Source organism: Haliotis cracherodii, unplaced genomic scaffold (genome assembly GCF_022045235.1).
Source record: "Haliotis cracherodii isolate W230 unplaced genomic scaffold, xgHalCrac1.p SCAF_2, whole genome shotgun sequence".
NCBI lineage: Eukaryota > Metazoa > Mollusca > Gastropoda > Lepetellida > Haliotidae > Haliotis > Haliotis cracherodii.
This window is the reverse complement of record NW_027266275.1, coordinates 67,539,026-67,558,070: the sequence shown is the minus strand read 5'-3', so window position 1 is coordinate 67,558,070 and position 19,045 is coordinate 67,539,026. Positions and strand designations below refer to the sequence as shown.

Here is a 19,045-nt window from a genome sequence, read left to right as displayed (position 1 = left end):
CCTTTACATGATCGACTCATTAGAGATGCCCAAGAGGCAACAGGAAATTGTGCCGCAGAAAATAAGCCTGTGGTGAACATGTTTGACACCGGTGTTATTGAAAGCATGCTGATCAAATTTGGAAGACCAAAATAAACTTAGTGTATTGAACAGCAGTATGGCTTGAAAAGTAGACTGACACTTAGCCTCGGAAACTATGTAAGTTTTGATAGAAACAAATAACTCCATTCGGATTGAAATGGCGCCCCAGTGAGATGGGAGATTCAGAACCTGAGGAACATCTAGACTTGCTTCATTTAGGGCTTTAGTTTTACAGAAAGGGCTGGATGGAAGGGAAAATAAAATGGTTCAGGGACTGTGAGACAGACTTGTTGTAAAGTTAACTTAGAAAGTCTACAAACAGCTCCCTCGTGGGCTGAACAGCAGAAGCGTGGCAAGTTCAGTTAAAAAAAAAGAAGTATTTTACTGAGATACCGCAATCATGTTAAAAGTACATGCCCTTTTTCAGATGCTTCCACTAACAGTTCTATTAACAACTTTCCAATCCAATACTTTAACACATCGCATTTCTTTTCATACCCTCTGAACTTTGCAAGTATTTTTTAAAAAAATATGTGTAAAAAACTTATCAACCAACCTGTTTCGTGTATGTTTCCAAATCTATGTCTCTTGAACCAGTGTTTACCTTTTGACATAATCAGTAATACAGAAGTAATAGTTTTCTGTCTGAGCGTGCAGGTAGCTATTAATGGCTATCAATGGCTATTAATGGCAGTCTTAATGACATACAACTCATCAGTCAACCCTTCAGTGTAATACAATAACCTGGACATAAAAAATCATCTGATCAATATATTTCTGCAGACTGCATCCCCGTAACGGCATGTTGTGAGTAGATGCTGTCAATATACTGGATCTCTGCCTGCTTGGCGCCAGGCCAGCTTGTGTGCAGAGGTTTTATGTATTGCTCTCAAATATATGAATACATTTTGCGCTTGTATAAATATTGAATTTAATCCCTAATGATAAAAATGAGGAAAACACATGTTAAGGCATGTTCCATCCTTGCCTTTGCATTTTTAAAAGAAATCAGTTTTAATTTTCCTAGTGCCTTGTGTGGAATGAACAAATCTTATCTTGGAGTGATACGTAAACTCAATCCTTTCTATCCTTTACATGTTTAATTAGCTAAGTGGATCCTTCCCATTTTTGTTAACTTCGAAAAATAAGACCTTCAACCTGCCATATTGATAGCATCTAAGTTAATTCCGTTTTCTCGGCAGTCTGCTCCAGCAATATATTAATGGTTCAACCTCCTCATGATCCACGGACTCATAGATATTCTAGGTTAAACCATGTTAGCTGATGCGAGCCATCATGGGTTCAGCTAATCAATGGTAATGGTAGAGATCCTCCTTGGGTTGACGAATGATGGGCACTCTTGCCGTGAAGCTGTAGCAATCGACATTTTCCTGTGTCGGTGAACATCACCACCTATGTCATCTTGATGATTAGGCTGATACTAGTGCTGGAACATAGTGTTAAGTACACGCTTGTTGACGACACTTTGACCACAGTGTGAGTTTCTTTATCGACTGCTTTTTTCTGTTGTACATATTTGTTTTTCTCTCAGCATGTTCTCAATTGGTAGGGTGTGATTAATCATGTGGTTAATATGGGTTCCGACTTCGAATTGATTGGGCAATGGAGCATCCTAAGATAGGGTGATGGAGCATGGTGTCCTAAAATTAGGTGATGGTGCATCATGTCCTAAGATAAATCAATGGGGCATCATGTCCTGAGATTGGTCGATGAAGCATGGTGTCCTAAGATTGGGCGATGGAGCATGGTGTCCTAAGATTGGGCGATGGAGCATCGTGTCCTAATTATTAGGTGATGGAGCATCATGTCCTAAGATAAGTCAATGGGGCATCATGTCCTAAGATTGCCTGAACAGTTTCAATACATGTTTCATCAATGTGTCAAAATTCTACCTTTTACATCTATGCATTTACCATGCATGTAGCTACCATGTATCAAAACCTCTTGATGGTGACAGTTATTCAGATATCCTAACTGTGGACCTACCAGGAGCCAGTGTTGCTCATGCTATTGTACAGGCTGGGAAATGATCCGGGGTAGAACAGATCTTCATCAACCCATGCTCGCCGTAAAAGGCGATTATACTTGTCTTAAGAGGCGACTAACGGGATCGGGTGGTCAGACTAGCTGACTTGGTTAATGTGTGTCATTGTATCCCAATTGCCTAGATCGATGCTCAGGATGTCAATCACTGGATTGTCTGGTCCAGATTCGATTATTTACAGACCACCATCGTGTAGCAGTAATATTGCTGAGTGCGGCGTTAAACAACAAACCAAGCCAAAACTGACTTCGGCTTGGTTGATGCATGTCATCGATTCCAATTTCGTGGATCGATGCTCATGATGTCAATCACTGGATTGTCTGGTCCAGATTCGATTATTTACAGACCGCGATCATGTAGCAGTAATATTGCTGAGTGCACTGTTAAACAACAAACAAACAAAGATTTACACTCTAGCTCTATTGTTAGTCACAGGTGTTCATATCCATGAATCACCTGTATTTAATGGAAGTTGCCCGTTCCAAGGTATTCATTTGGATGTGCATCGGTGTTATTAACATGGAAGTTCAATCTTCACTACCAATGTGTGAAGCATTCACTAACTTGACCTTCTGGCTCAAGTTAGTTGAACACTTAAGTACTTGCATTGCGCGGCTTTGGCATACATTTTTGCACGTACTTGAGTTTCATCAAACTTGGACCTCAAGGTCAGGATTACAGACCACTTTTGAAAGGGCTATTAAACAGATTCTAATATGTAGGTGTATGATTAAATAGAATGACATATCTGATTACCCCTGTTGAAGTTGAGTGGTATGTGACAAGATCAAAACAAGACATCAAGAAACATTTTGGAAAGAAATGAAAGTGTCACATATTATAAAGACACGATTCTGTCTCTTAGCAAGGCTTAGGAAGTCTCCACGACACGATTCTGTTTCTTACCAAGACTGATGAATCCTCTAACTGCATTACATCGTGTGATGTTATCTGGTGAATCTAACACTCCACTCAGGGCAGAAAGCTCCTCAAAAGGCTAACCACAATTAACCTACAACAAAGTCAAAGACATTTCAGATCTCAATCACCAGACATCACTGAGGCAAAAAGGTGTCCCATTTCATTGAAGTATTCATCAATATCTGCCAGTTTCGCACTTTTTGACTAATCAGAAAATATTGAAACAGTCTGCAAGTTTTGTTCTCAGAAGATGCTGTATGAAAACACAATGGTGAACCAGTCTGAGAGTCAGATCCTGCAAATACTCAGCCGGATTTAGAACCAGTGTCTGCACCACACATTGATCGTAAACTGACAAATTTCATTAAATGACAGTTTATGAATGGAAATGCACAAAGGTTACAGTTGTGGTGTGTCTGCATTTCAGAAAACTAGATGAGATTTGTTTGTGCGAGAATTGGTGGAATTGGCTGTATTTAGATTGTGTATGAACATGTGACAGTGATTGAAGGAGGTCTGAGTCTGTCTTCTCACGTTCATTATAAAATGTATGAATACATTTTGCCTGGTTCAGACTGATCGAAATTGTGTTCTCCAAATTAAAAATGGTGGCAATAAGATTCAGTTATTTCAAAAGAAATGTAATATGTTGAGTGCGCTCGCTCGCTCACTCACTCACTCAATCACTCACTCACTCACTCACTCAATAAAACCAGGTTACAGCAATATAACATCTTTAATAACAGTATGTTCTGTTTGATACGGGCACGGGTGACCCAGTCGTCTAAGGCGCCGTGATTCGCTGTGCAAAGTTGTGTCCCTTGAACACCCTTGAACAGAACTTATGATTGTGGGTTCGAATCCTGATTCGCCCCGATTATGTTTCTCAGTGACCTAGCACTATAAATCGGCATCAGTCCGGTATAGTACAAGCAGCCACACACACACACGCACGTGCATGCACGTCACTATATAAGGACGTGACGTTAAACCCAATTTCACCTCACCTATTACATTCCTGGCCTTAGTAGAGCTTTCCAAACCTATTATGGTAGACATGTGGAGGACATTTCCAAAGTTGATGCATCACCCACCAAATGATGTCCGATGCAGTTGACTTACCATTTGTAACAGGTCCCTGTGGTTTTTCAGGTGAACAATTGACTTGCCTGTGCATGTATTTGTGAAGGGTGCCACCTTGTGGTAACAGGATATGGTCACCTTCTTGAGAACACCTGGTACCATTCTTCACCAGATGCTCGTGTTATGGTCTGAATTGTGCAATGGATTCTGCTGCTAGCAGAGATTGCTGATGAATATGGATAGGGTGTTGTTGCTTATATTTACAAACCAAACCTCAAGATAAAAATTGTTCAAAATCACATAGGCCCTGCTAAAAAATATCATATGGACTGCTGTCACTGCACCCTGACTAAATATCCTAGCCCCATGCTGTCCAAGAACAAACTAAATATCCTAGCCCCATGCTCACCTAGAACAAACTAAATACCCTAGCCCCATGCTCTCTAGAACAAACTAAATACCCTAGCCCCATGCTCTCTTAGAACAAGGTAAATACCCTAGCCCCTTTCTCACCTAGAACAAACTAAATATCCTAGCCCCATGCTCACCTAGAACAAACTAAATATCCTAGCCCCATGCTCTCTAGAACAAACTAAATACCCTAGCCCCATGCTCTCCTAGAGAAATACTATAATCCCATGCTCTCCTAGAAAAATACTATAGTCCCATGCCACCCCAGAACAAACTAAATACACCCTAGCCCCATGCTCTCCTAGAACAAACTAAATACCCTAGCCCCATGCTCTCCTAGAACAAACTAAATACCCTAGCCCCATGCTCTCTAGAACAAACTAAATACCCTAGCCCAATGCTCTCCTAGAACAAACTAAATACCCTAGTCCATGCTCTCCTAGAACAAACTAAATACTCTAGCCCCATGCTCTCCTAGAACAAACTAAATACCCTAGCCCATGCTCTCCTAGAACAAACTAAATACCCTAGCCCCATGCTCTTTAGAACAAACTTAATACCCTGGCCCCATGCTCTCTAGAACAAACTAAATACCCTGGCCCCATGCTCTTTAGAACAAACTAAATACCCTAGCCCCATGCTCTCCTGATCAATGAAGCAGGATGAACTTTTTGCTCAAGTGCAGCAGTTGATGCGACAGTTTTACAAAAATAACAACACAGACATCAAGTAGGTGGACACTTAGTACAAGTGCATTGTTTTGATTGATTTCTTCATAGTATGGGTTTCATGATCAAATAACAATGAAATAATGTCACACGACGTTTAGTGAATAGATTAGGGCTGTGTGAGCAACTGATAATAGACACTACAGGAGGACAGGAAGTGTTGGGCTGTAGTGAAAGAAATAGTGCATCCAGCAGAGCAATTACTCAAATTAAAATAAATGTTTTCCAGTAAGTCCTGCTTGTCTGTGGCTGGCGTCCTAGTGGGAATAGTATGCAAGCTCGCTTCTTTTGGATTTATGGTCGTCTCATAGAAGACTTTTTATCGCTTTTTTTGTGACTTTGAATGTTATAAAGGGTTTTTAGTTAACATGTTTAGTACTGCGGGTTGTGTGTAAATAGGAATTTGGGAGGTAAAGCAGAAATTTTTTCTGAGTTATTTTGTTACGATAGTTCTTTGACAGATGCTTGGGCATAATGGCTGTCTGTGAATCGTTTTGTTTTTCATTATTGGTGTAGAAATATTGTTCACTGAAGAGGTGGGATATGTATTAAGCAACCTTTTTTTGAGTAGTGGCTTTTTGCTCCTTCATGAACTGGAGTTCTTCCCTGTTATATTTACCAGTTTTGTTCATTTACTTGTTTATTCATTCATTGTTTAATGCCACACTCAGCAATATTCCAGCTATATGACAGCGGTCCGTTAATAATCGAGTTTGGACCAGACAATCCAGTGACATGAACACAATTGTATCTGGGATATGATGACTTGCATCAACCAAGTCAGCAAACCTGACCACCTGGTCCCAACCACCTGTATTGCAATACTTTGTCAGTGGGTACTACAGTATGTTCAACCATATTTGCTAACGTCAGGTTGATAACAATCAACATTGCTGTTGAAAATATATTTTGCACTTTGGAAACAACATCAATGTGTCGGACAATGTTACCTTTCAGCAAGAATCTTCAAGAACCTTCATGAAAACAAAACAGGTCTACAATAAAATAAACACCTTAAATTAATGTCTGTAATTGTCACACATTTCTCTCTTCCAGAACCCTCCACCAACAATGGCCAAGAAGAAGTCGCAGCCACAGCCTGTGGCCAAGACAAAAGACTGTTTCCATGAAGTGTTTGGCTTTTCACTGGCAGACCTGTCTTCCCCGTCTGCTGTAGTCCGTCTGCTGTGTCGCCCATCTGATCCAGCCTGTCTCGGGGTTACTCGCTTCCTGTTTGGTAAGTATTGACAAGGATCCTGATGGATGTAATTAGATTAGATTGAGGACAATAATCTGAACAAAGACCAAACCCAGTGAGTCCATCGGGAACTGTCAAATAGGACGGTATGTGTGTAGTTAACACTGCAATGACTTGGCATATGGCTGATCCATTGAAATAAGGTTGTTAGACATGTAAGATGGGATTTGTGGGTATCGGGAAGCAGGTAAGCTGATTTCTCGCTTCACGGAAATAAAAAGGTCTTCAAGACAAATATGGTTGTGTGCTGAAATGCCCTTTACTTAGACCAGTGGGAGCAGTTGTCCAAGTTAACATCAAAGTCAGGGTTTGATTTCTCACAAGGACACATTGTGTGAATGTGGTAACAGGGTCCCTCCTGAAACCACCAGGTTGTGAACTCCATATTATTTCTGAATGAATACTGCTTTTGAGCTATTCAAGGCGGGGGCATGGGTAGCCCAGTCGTCTAAAGCGCTGCGATTTGCAGTGCAGAGTTGCATCCCTTAGGCATGCCAGAAATCTATGATTGTGAGTTCGAATCCCGGTTCGCCCCGATTATGTTTCTAGGTTTGTCAGCACCATACCCGTGCTTGTGGGTTTCACCGAAGTGGTAAACATCTGGGACCTGCATCACTTCAGGCTTTCCTCCCACATAAAGCTTACACGCCATGGTATAACTGGAATACTGTTAAAAGCAGCGTTAAACCCAACTCACTCACTCACTGACTATTCAAGGCTTTGAGGGATGCATGAAGCTTTTCTGGTAGTTCTTACTATCACTGCTGAATTGGAGTTGTAGGCAACATTGAATGAATGTGTCATCTTTAAGAACTAAAAGAATGTGTCTTCAGAATCTTCATTGTTGGAGGGCTATATATGTGCCTATGTAGGTCACAGTAATTATGAAATTTATTAACAGCGAGGATAAATAACCGATTTCTCTTACATTACGAGAATGTTGAGTAAGATATAATCCAGGGTGAATGTGTCCCAAGAATTTTCCAATGATAAATACATATAACATCACCCAGTCAGGCTACACCCAGGACCCAACATCAGAAGTTTCACATGCTCTGGCACAAACAGTTTGAAAATCAATATCAACTTTTATATTCCAGATGTACAAAAAACTTTTCAATTTGGATCAGAATTTGATCAGTTCATCTGATTTATCTGCGTCCTGTTTCTTCCAACGTGTTTATCAGCTGATGTCCCGAAGTCTTGAAATAGACGTGTGTCTCTCAACAATAGCCTTGTATGGGCAGTCAAGCAACATCTTTCATCACAAGCTTCGCCGATTTAATCTCATGTCCAACATATTCAGATTTTGCAGTGGATAAGGTTGATGGTTTTTGTCCATGCAGCCACATTCTAGTTACCATGCCGATTTGATGCAATGCATGGCAAGAACTGTATTCAGTGTGGGTTGTGATCACAAGTAGAGCAAATATTCCCCTGATTACATACTATCAATGCAAGATGCAGATGAATACTACTGGGGCAGACAACATCAGCAGGATTCTGTCTTCGATACATGGTATTAGATGAAATATTAATCTTCTTTTGATGTTACCCTGTTGACAATTATCCAAGCCTTTCAGCTCACTTGTACCCAATTCATCTTCAAAGTACATATTGACTGTAATAAGGCTCATTATATGTCATTGGAAGTTACGTTGTGATTTTCCTAATGACCTTCAATGCTGACTCAACTTTGCATGATGGCCTTTGCTGTGTTTTTAGAGGGGACTGCTGTAGTTATCTGAAAATTTTCCTGTTGACCTTCACAGAGCTCAACATTGCATATCTTAATATGGACATACCAAATTCCCTCTATTAGACGCCAAGGCGTCTATTAATTTCATGCAAGCTGTTGACCCGGCATCTATTCAGTTTAATGCTGTTGATAGTGGGCACTCATCCTAAAAAAATCAAAATTCAACAGATACAAAGGGTACATTTGCAGAAAATTATCATTATAAGTTACCAACATGTGCCAGTATTAGAGACCCGGCATCTGTTTTTTGACAATGTATGACCCAGCATCTAATAAAGGAAGTATGGTAGTCTTAGGCATTATTCTCTGTGTTCTGTATGTGATTGAAGGAAGCAGTGGGATGCAGGTTAAAATAAATTCCACTGTATTGCAATAGGGGACTAGAACTGGATTGGGGGATAGGCTTGGTGATTTGGATGATTGAGTGTCATCATATCCCAACAGCATGGGACTCTGTATCCACCACTGGTGTGTCTGCCTCGGACTTGATGATTTACCAACCACTATGATACACCTGAACTATTGCTGACTGCAGTGCAACACTGCAAACAAACAACACATCCAGATACTCACTGCTCAAGAGCACTCAGTCATATGCTCTTTTGAAGAAGATGGCCTTCTAATAAGAGGGAGCCATTTTCAGCGAATTCTCTTTAAAGGAATCTAGGAACAGTCACAGCAAATGAGTCCATAAGTTTGGTTTTACACCGCTTTTGGCAATATTCCTGTAATATCATGGTAGGGGACACCAAAAATGGGCTTCACATATTGTATCCTTGTGATCTTGTGATGAATCGAACTGGGACTTCAGTGTGATGATCGAACACTTTAACCACCAGGATTAGTAAACAATCCCCACCCCAGGTTTGAAGACCCAGGTTTGACCCAGGTTTGATTCCCCAAAAGGGTACAATGTGTGAAACCCATTTCTGGTGTCCCCGCTGTGATATTGCTGGAATATTGCTTTAAAAAAGCAGCGTAAAACCATACTGACTCACTCACTCTTGGTTAATCCTCTTTAACAACCATCTATTTTTCATGTTATAAAAAATGTTCCATATGTATATCGTTGGTCATGGAAGAATGAGAATCTGGAAATTAGAAAAATGTTTTATGGTAGACACGTGGAGAACTTTTCCAAATTTGATGCATCAGTGACAAAAATTATGTCCGATGCAGGAGGCTATTTTTACTTGTACGCTATGTTCCTGGGTTTTTTAGGTGAACAATTGACTTGCCTTTGTATGTGTTTGTGACAGGTCCGCGAGGTTACCCTTTTGACAAACACTTGGTGTCGTCACTATTTGATAGTGATACATACAGTTAGAATTGTGCAATGGACTCTGCTATCGTCATAGATTTCTTAGGATTGTGGAATGAATTTTGTCACTTTTATTTAACTGTTTTCTGTAGGACACAGAAAAGCCTCTACATTCAGTGGTATGGTCTCTGTAGATTACATATAAGTACCTTATTTAGGCTGTTTTCCAGATTTGAAGAATGCAAGCAACATGAGCAAAACTGTTGCAGTGAGTGTTTTGAGATGGAGTAAGCAGTATAGGTCTGACAATTGCACTGGAAACGTCTAGGAATGTACAGTTTATTATTGCTTTTATGACGATATAAAACCCTATGGTACAACACTGAATCAACTTAAGAGAAATGATAGGCCATCTTTCAAAACTTTTTATTTCTTTTAACGTCATACTGTCATAAGTTGAACTGTTATATTTTGAAAAGTTGGACAGAGAATATGTATGATTCATCTGAAACTGGGAATATGGCAGATATTCAATGACTTTTGTGGCATCCTTAGAAACAGTGAAGATAGTGTTGAATTATTCGATTTTAGCTTCTTTATGTGTTACTGTGACAGTTGGTGCAGTTTTTGTTTGTTTGTTTGTTGTTTAACGCCGAACTCAGCAATATTCCAGCTATATGACGGGGGTCTGTAAATAATCGAGTCTGGACCAGACAATCCAGTGATTGACATCATGAGCATCAATCCACACAAATGGGATACAATGACATCTATCCACCAAGTCAACGAGTCTGACCACCTGATCCCGTTAGTCTCCTCTTACGACAAGCATAGTCGCCTTTTACGGCAAGCATGGGTTGCTGAAGACCCATTCTACCCCATATGTTCACAGGTCAGTTGGTACAGATGCTAGTTGTCAGTTGCTTGATGTACATGACAAGGGCACTAGCATCTGGACTGAAACGTCACATTAAACAATAATGTTGAAATGCATCCGTCCCACTTTCCATATTGATAGTACATGTACTATACTAAAGCATCTGTAATGTCAGTCATACACAATCAAAAGAAGTTAAGGACTACCCAATTCTTTCCTGGCATGACAAATTAACTAAGTAATATGAAAGAATCGAGTGGTCCTTAACCTGGTCCTTTTGAGTAGTATATTAACCCTATGCCTGACTACGGCCAATTAAGTAAGGGTACTGTTAGGAGCAGCAGGAAGGCCTGTAACTTGACGTGTTAAGATTGATATTGAACTATAATGGTTGAAATGAGCTGTCACAGATTTGGTTCCTACATTTCAGTCATTCATCACATACCAACACAGAGAATTTCTTTCTCCAAATTGGCAACCTCTCAGCAAGATATGTTTACAATGACTCTCTGATCCTGCTGTGTATTTTTAGTACACTTGTGCCAGTGGTTCGTGAGAATTAGGTTATACCGGGGTCTGTCATCCAGCAAAAAGGCTTACAGTTTATCCATCTCCTCCCAAACGCCTTGATCTCGGGTCCCCCAGCACTCGTGTTCTTGATTATTGAACTCCTAATTCACTTTACCCATTACTTATACATTGAAGCTGTTTGATTTATCATTTTGTATGGAGATTATGGCTGGTAAAAAATTACTTTTGTGTCTTTGGGATGAAAAAGGAGTTTGCTTTGTCATTAATTTGTTATTAAGAATATGTAGTAATTATGTACATGATTTATGGTAAAGCAGTCAGGGTTTTTGAAAGAGTTTGTTACAACCATTAGCACAGTATCTCCATGTTTGTTATTACCATGTTCTGCACTATATGGTTGGTAGGTTTCACTGCGCCAGTAGACCCGTGAAGAACTGGGTTAGAATAGGTCTTCAGCAACCCATGCTTGCCATCAAAGGCGACTATGCTTGTCGAAAGAGTCGACTAACGGGATTGGGTGGTCAGGCTCGCTGACTTATTTGATGCATGTCATCATATCCCAATTGCATGGATTGATGCTCATGATTGTCTGGCTCAGACTGGATTATTTACAGAATGCTGTCATATAGCTGGAATATTGCCGATTGTGGCGTTAAACAACAAACAAACTAAATAACACTGTAGAGGCCTGTTATGATATTATCAGTTGTGAAGGTAATCCTATCTGCATCGTTTCTGGACACCATCTTGTATCTTCCTGCCGTGCTTAATGTTGAACGTGACATTAAACATCATTTCACAAAGCTTCTGTGGCACAAGGATAGTCAAGAACCAGTCACTAAATGTGTCACTTTATGTCACTAAATAAGGTTGGTGTCTCACCCTGGTGCTGTCTTTATCTTAGCTAACCTGAACCAAAGTACTTATGAGCCATAAAGAGTGGGTTTGCTGCATACTATACATGCATGTATGTAGCTTTCTTTAAGCAAGTTAAGTAGCAGGTGCTTGTCAATGTATGTGACTGCACACTTATTTGAATTCGTGACGGATTGATAACATGATCATTTTCAGTATGCAGAAGAATATTTGGCAGTTTTGCTTGATGTTTTGAATGGTTGAAGTAAATATATTATGATCTGAAACAAGGTGAGCTACAGTGCTGTTTTTATAATTCAACTGATGTAACATTTTGAAATAATTGGCCTTGATGCATTATTCTTTGTTTTCCAAGCAAAAGTGTCATTGAAATGACACCATTCATTTGGATGTCATGATGAAGATGGCAATGAGTGAGTGAGTATGGTTTTACGCCGCTTTTAGCAATATTCCAGCAATATCACGTCGGGGGACACCAGAAATGGGCTTCACACATTGTACCCATGTCAGGAATCGAACTTAGGTCTTCGGCGTGACTAGCGAACGCTTTAATCACATGGCTAGCCCACCCCCTGGAAATGGAACATTAGGTTGCTAAAATGGATATTTTGATTTATTAGGGTATCCTCTATGGGAAATCCTGTCCGAAGTTTGAGTGTTGTGAACTTGGGACATTAAAATCAAGGGCCATTCATCCCGTGGAACTATTGCCTCCACACATCAGACTGCCTCAATGGTCTAGTGGATAGAGCATCTGCCTTGACAGTGGAGTGTTGGTTTAATCTCTGGTGGCATTATACCAAAATACATACTTGTTGTTGTCCTGGCTGGTGCTGTTTGGTGCTTGGTATTAAGGGGATAAAACAAGGACTGATCAGCTCAGAGTCAGTATAGTGTCTCAGTGTGGTTTTCATGTTAAAACAGGTACCTGAGGGGGCAACACTAAAAAACAGCCTTAGTCCAGACTATTAGAAGAAGATGCACAGAGACGTGCATACGCATAAATATGAAAGTGCTAATGGTGAACGTGACATTAAACCTCATTTCACAAAGCTTCTGCTGTACAAGGATAATCAAGAACCAGTCTCCATGAGAAGCCTGTTCGGAAATCATTATGTCACTGAATAAGGCATTATGAGAAGGGCATATTTAGCAGTCAAATATTTTTGTGTTTTAAGAAGTATATATTTTTAACCTTTAAGAATTGAGTGGGTAATCATAGCACAAATGATGGAAAAATATTTACCATTTCAAGTTCTCTCTACTCTTACATTACATCTTCCGTATCAGCATCAGTAGTGTATTGTATTGACTGATCTTTCCCCTGAGATGGGTACACCTAAATACTCATCATTAACACTGGCATTTAGATAATTATGCAAATCAATTATTGAAAAAATGAAAAGCATGTAATAGAATGAAAATCTCAGAATAATCACTGGACATTGTACAGATTTTCTATTGCAGCATATCAGATTCTAATGATCTGCCAATCTGCCACTGCACACTGACAGGTAGGCGGCCATCTTGGAAATATGTCAAAAACAATTTGCATCAGTAACTTGAGTTGTCCCAGAAATGTAACCGACAACAGTGTTTAAAAAATTAACTTCATTTCAGTTGTCATCATGATAAAATGTCTTCAACATTAAATGTATTTTAGTGGCATTCTCAGCGGAGGCAAAAGGACTGATTATGCTTTAAATTATGGAAGAAACAAACTCACAGGGGGATTCCAATGTTAAATGTCAGAAAATTTAGTTCATTTAAACTCCATGCAAATCTTTGTAAAAACACTGACATGTTTAACAGTATGATGTCTAAATGCTCTAGACACTAATTCTGCCATGATGTATGGTAATCTTTGCCTCCAAGGAATGGAGGAACCTCAGAATGTCCGTGAGCTTTTTCCATTGAATCTTCAAATCATATTGAAAGTGTCTTAATTTCTGGCGTGTATTTTGCTTTATGTGATATGATTTGAAAACTTTCTAACATGTCACTAAATGTCACAGGGAGAGAGATGTTTTTGTTAAATAAAGATAAACATCCTTCAACTCAAGTGTCATTACATTTTAGAAACCAGACAGAATTCTGAGCTTGTTTTCCTTCAAATGTGACTTTGTGAGAACTGTTAAGCAATTATACTGAGCATTTAATAACATCATTGAATATAGTCTGTTGAGGTTAATTTAGCATATATTTGATGGTTTGGAAAGTTTGTACAATTGACAATTGCAGAGGTTAGATAATAATCTTTGAATGGCATTTAGAAGTGATGCACATAAGGAAGTGAATTTATGGATGTCAACTTCTCTCCTTTGAGGAAACACAACGTTTCGGAGTAGATGCTTCCTCCTTCAGGTGAATGTAAATTAATAATGTTTGTTGTGTGGTTATCACTCAATATTCCAGCTATATGTGTAATTGTAACATCTCTTTTTTTTTGATTTGTCACTGTGTAAGAAATGTTAAACTGAACATTTAATAACATCATCTGCTATTGAGGATAATATGGCATATATATGATAGTTTGCAAAGTTCATACCCATAACATATGCAAAGTTCAAAATAGTTTTGTTTGTTTCTTGTGTAATACCGCTGTCAGCAACATCCATCTTTACGACAGTGACCGACGATTGAGTCTGGACTAGACAATCCAGTGATCGAAATTGTGAGCAATGATGACACGCCATCAACCAAATCACCTTGCCTGACAACTTGATTGCCTCTTACAACCAGTATGGGTTCCTGGGGAGTAACTATCCCCCGCCATGAAGTGGAAGTGGGATATAGGAATGGGTGCCGTCCGGCCGTCCTTCCATCCATCCGTCACATTTCGTTTCCGGAGCAGATCTTGAAAACTGTACCATATTTCTTCACCAAACTTGGCACATAGATAGATCTAGTGGTGAACTGGTGCCTTTTGATAGTTTTGGATTTTAAAAAAAGTTATTTTTCGAGTTTCCATGGCAACAACTTTGATTTAGACTGAAAATTGCGGTAGTCCTCATTTCCGGAGCAGATCTTGAAAACCGTACCATATTACTTCACCAAACTTGGCACATAGATAGATCTAGTGGTGAACTGGAGCCTTTGGATAGTTTGGGATTTTAAAAAAAGTTAATTTTCGAGTTTCCATGGCAACGACTTTGATTTAGACTGAAAATGGCGGTAGTCCTCGTTTCCAGAGCAGATCTTGAAAACCGTTCCATATTTCTTCACCAAACTTGACACATAGATAGATCTAGTGGTGAACTGGTGCCTTTGGATAGTTTTGGATTTTTTTTTAAAGTTATTTTTCGAGTTTCCATGGCAACGACTTTGATTTAGACTGAAAATGGTGGTAGTCCTCGTTTCCAGAGCTTGTTTCATGCTTGTTCAAAATGGTTGTGGTTGTGTCAAAATGTTTCTGTTCAAGTTGTAGAAACCTGTCATAACTAACTGCCAAAACCCATGTTTCAGTATTAACCTGGTGTATTAGGTACACATAGGAAGCAGTGTGGTAGCCTGGGAGTAAGGTGGGGAAGCCTGGTGTTGAGGTGGGGTAGCCTGGTGTTGAGGTGGGGTACCCTGGTGTTGAGGTGTGGTAGACTGGTGTTGAGGTCGGGTAGCCTGGTGTCAAGGTGGGGTAGCTTGGTGTTAAGGTGGGGAAGTCTTGTGTTGAGGTCGGGTAGCCTGGTGTTAAGGTGGGGTAGCCTGGTGTTAAGGTGGGGTAGCCTGGTGTTGAGGTCGGGTAGCCTGGTGTTAAGGTCAGGTAGCCTGGTGTTAAGATGGGATAGCCTGGTGTTAAGGTCAGGTAGCCTGGTGTTAAGGTCAGGTAGCCTGGTGTTAAGGTGAGGAAGCCTGGTGTTAAGGTTGGGTAGCCTGGTGTTAAGGTGGGGTAGCCTGGTGTTAAGGTCAGCTAGCCTGGTGTTAAGGTGAGGAAGCCTGGTGTTAAGGTCAGGTAGCCTGGTGTTAAGGTGGGGTAGCCTGGTGTTAAGGTGGGGTAGCCTGGTGTTAAGGTCAGGAAGCCTGGTGTTAAGGTGGGGTAGCCTGGTGTTAAGATGGGGTAGCCTGGGGTTAAGGTCGGGTAGCCTGGTGTTAAGGTCAGGAAGCCTGGTGTTAAGGTCAGAAAGCCTGGTGTTAAGGTGGGGTAGCCTGGTGTTAAGGTCAGGAAGCCTGGTGTTAAGGTGGGGTAGCCTGGTGTTAAGGTGGGGTAGCCTGGTGTTAAGATGGGGTAGCCTGGTGTTAAGGTGGGGTAGCCTGGTGTTAAGGTGAGGAAGCCTGGTGTTAAGGTGGGGTAGCCTGGTGTTAAGGTGGGGTAGCCTGGTGTTAAGGTGGGGTAGCCTGGTGGTAAATGTGCTCTTCATCACACCGAAGGCTCGGGTTCGATTCCCTACATGGGTGCTATGTGTGGAGCCATATCTGGTCCCCCAACAGGCTGCCATGATATTGCTGGAACATAGCAATAAATTTGCTCAATCACTGTAATTCTGGTATCCCCAAGCATTCCCACAATTCAGTATGATCGTTCATCTTTTGCTTCACTATCCTTAGGAAATTAGTCATCAAAGGAACCTATATCTTTGCCAGATCAAAACAGAAGCTAGAAACTCAAAGAGAATTGACAAATGGTAATACGTGTGCAACATGGTAACTGTTTCCATTGTAATGTGTCTGCTCTGTATGTAGAAAGATACCATCAAACCATGTTTAGTGCTCCCATCAAACCGGCAGATCCTTCAGGCAGTTAGTGGAAAGGATTACTTTTATTAGATAATTGTCTAATGTTTTCGGACAGACGTAACTTTCTCCTCCGTAATCTACTGACCCAAGATTAATTGGGAGATACTGTGCTACAAGCAACCAAATTAGTTGTGCTTGGAACACTGATTGCACAACAAGCCCCTCACATCCGTAACCCTGCTGTCCAAGCTTATTACAGTGTTTGTACACTCCACGGAAATGGTCCTACACTCAATCAGCATGGCTCCACGAAATGCATTCTTCCGCTGTAGCCTGAAATGTTTTGTCTTTTGAGCAAAGGAGTCACGCAAGGTTAAGAGGCAAAACGGACTAATCCGTGAATGTAATTGTCTGATGTACAGTGTTATTGTTGAGTGTAACTTTGATTGTATTACTGTTGATGTCCGCATCAAAGGAACAGCGCCAGCATGATATTTCACCCTATCCTCCAGTACACAACTAATGGGCCTCATTTCAGGGACTGTTTTCTTTTGAAGCAATTATAAATGTTTGAGGATTCGGTCTTATAAGCCTGTTTATGATGTAAAGAAAAATCTTAAGAATGTTAGTTAAATTGATTTTCTTATAAGGATGAATAATTTGCTCTGCTAAATTCAATATTTGCCTGTTAGTCATGTTTAGATAATTTTGTAAACTTCAAGTAATTTCTCTGAAGAAGTAGTTTTGTCGGCTGGAAGGACTTGAGTAAATAGGTTCTGCCTGTGTTGATGGTCAGATACAGTGGGGAGTAGTTGCACAAATACCTCCAACTACCAGCCTTTCTTGACATTCTTCTCACATTCTGTGCTTGAAACGTACTTGGAGTAGCAATTCAATTATTTCAGTTAATACATGCATAAAGGGACCTGTGAAGATCAGGGTTACAAAAGGTCTTCAGCAACCCATGCTTGCTGTAAAAGGCGACTATGCTTGTCGTAAGAGGCGACTAACGAGATCGGGTGGTCAGGCTTGTTGACATGGTGGATGCTTGACATCGTATCCCAATTGCATGGATCGATGTTCATGATATCAATCACTGGCTTGTCTTGTCCAGACTTGATTATTTACAGACCGCCGTCATATACGTAGCTTGAATATTGCTGAGTGTGGCGTTGAACAAGAAACCAACCAACCAACCTTGCATGAAAGGATGTGTCTGTGTGTTGGTATGTGTGTCCAGTGACTGATATTGTGAGCAACAATCTACACTAACAGGGTACAATGACAAGCAGCATAGGTTGCTGGGGACCAACTCTAACCCAGGGCATGGGAAAGTTCACTGAGATGATTGTACACATTACCAGCCATTTAGCAAGCTAGGGAAGCAGCTACAACAATGTCCTGTAATGGACAGATGCACAATTTAATACTTGTAATTCAAGTAGGCTTGGGAAGTCTGAGCCAGTTTAATCCAGGCCGTCCGAACAACCTGTAGTTGTCGACTTGCTTATTTAGCATTCTGTATATCAATTTAGTAGCTAATGACTTCATTAATTACATAGACTTGACTAATTACACACACTTCACTTATTACTCAGACTTCACTAATAACACTCAGACTTCACTAATTACAGACACTTCACTAATTACTCAGACTTCACTAATTAGACAGAGATTTCACTTATGCTTATTAGACACAGACTTCACTAATTACTTATACATCACTAATTACACAGACTTCACTAATTACACAGAGACTTCACTAGTTACACACACTTCACTAATTACTCAGACTTCACTAATTACACACACTTCACTAATTACTCAGACTTCACAAATATAGAAGCAAACAAACAAACATTGTTAATACTGACAACATTATTAATATAATACCACTGTAGCTTAAGCATTCCTCCATTTAGTATCCATAAACAATCTGAGCAGATCAGTGTGTAATTTCTCCATAACAACATGGTGGAAACGAGTATTTAATTATGGTCACATGGTTATGCTCATGCTAAATGAGCAGCCTGGCAAAAGTGCTTCAAGTTATATGACACACATTGTAGAACATTATATCGTTTGTCGTCTTATTTTTCTTCTTTGGTATAGAAGTGGAAAAAGACAATAAAAGAAATATTGAATTATCATGAAAGTTGCTGTCCTTAATGTATAACTGTCCCCGTTTCAGGTCTGTTGATGATGTCTGACATCCCCCAGGAGAGAGGGATTGATACATCCAGTGTCTGTCCCTGTTTCAGGTCTGTTGATGATGTCTGACATCCCCAAGGAGAGAGGGATTGATACATCCTGTGTCTGTCCTGACTGTATATCTGTCCCTGTTTCAGGTCTGTTGATGATGTTCGACATCCCCTAGGAGAGAGGGATTGATACATCCTGTGTCTGTCCTGACTGTATATCTGTCCCTGTTTCAGGTCTGTTGATGATGTTCGACATCCCCCAGGAGAGAGGGATTGATACATCCAGTGTCTGTCCCTGTTTCAGGTCTGTTGATGATGTCTGACA

General features: G+C 40.3%; 1 protein-coding gene across 1 annotated transcript in view; it reads left to right on the top strand.

Moving 5' to 3' along the window:
• Positions 1-19,045, top strand: part of LOC139468402 (vitamin K-dependent gamma-carboxylase-like) — a 90,386-nt gene that overhangs the window by 30,479 nt on the left and 40,862 nt on the right. Inside the window, exon 2 of the mRNA XM_071250353.1 lies at positions 6,346-6,526. Within this exon, the coding sequence (XP_071106454.1) occupies positions 6,361-6,526 (166 nt within the window). The 5' untranslated portion in view covers positions 6,346-6,360. The remainder of the gene's footprint in view (positions 1-6,345; positions 6,527-19,045) is intronic.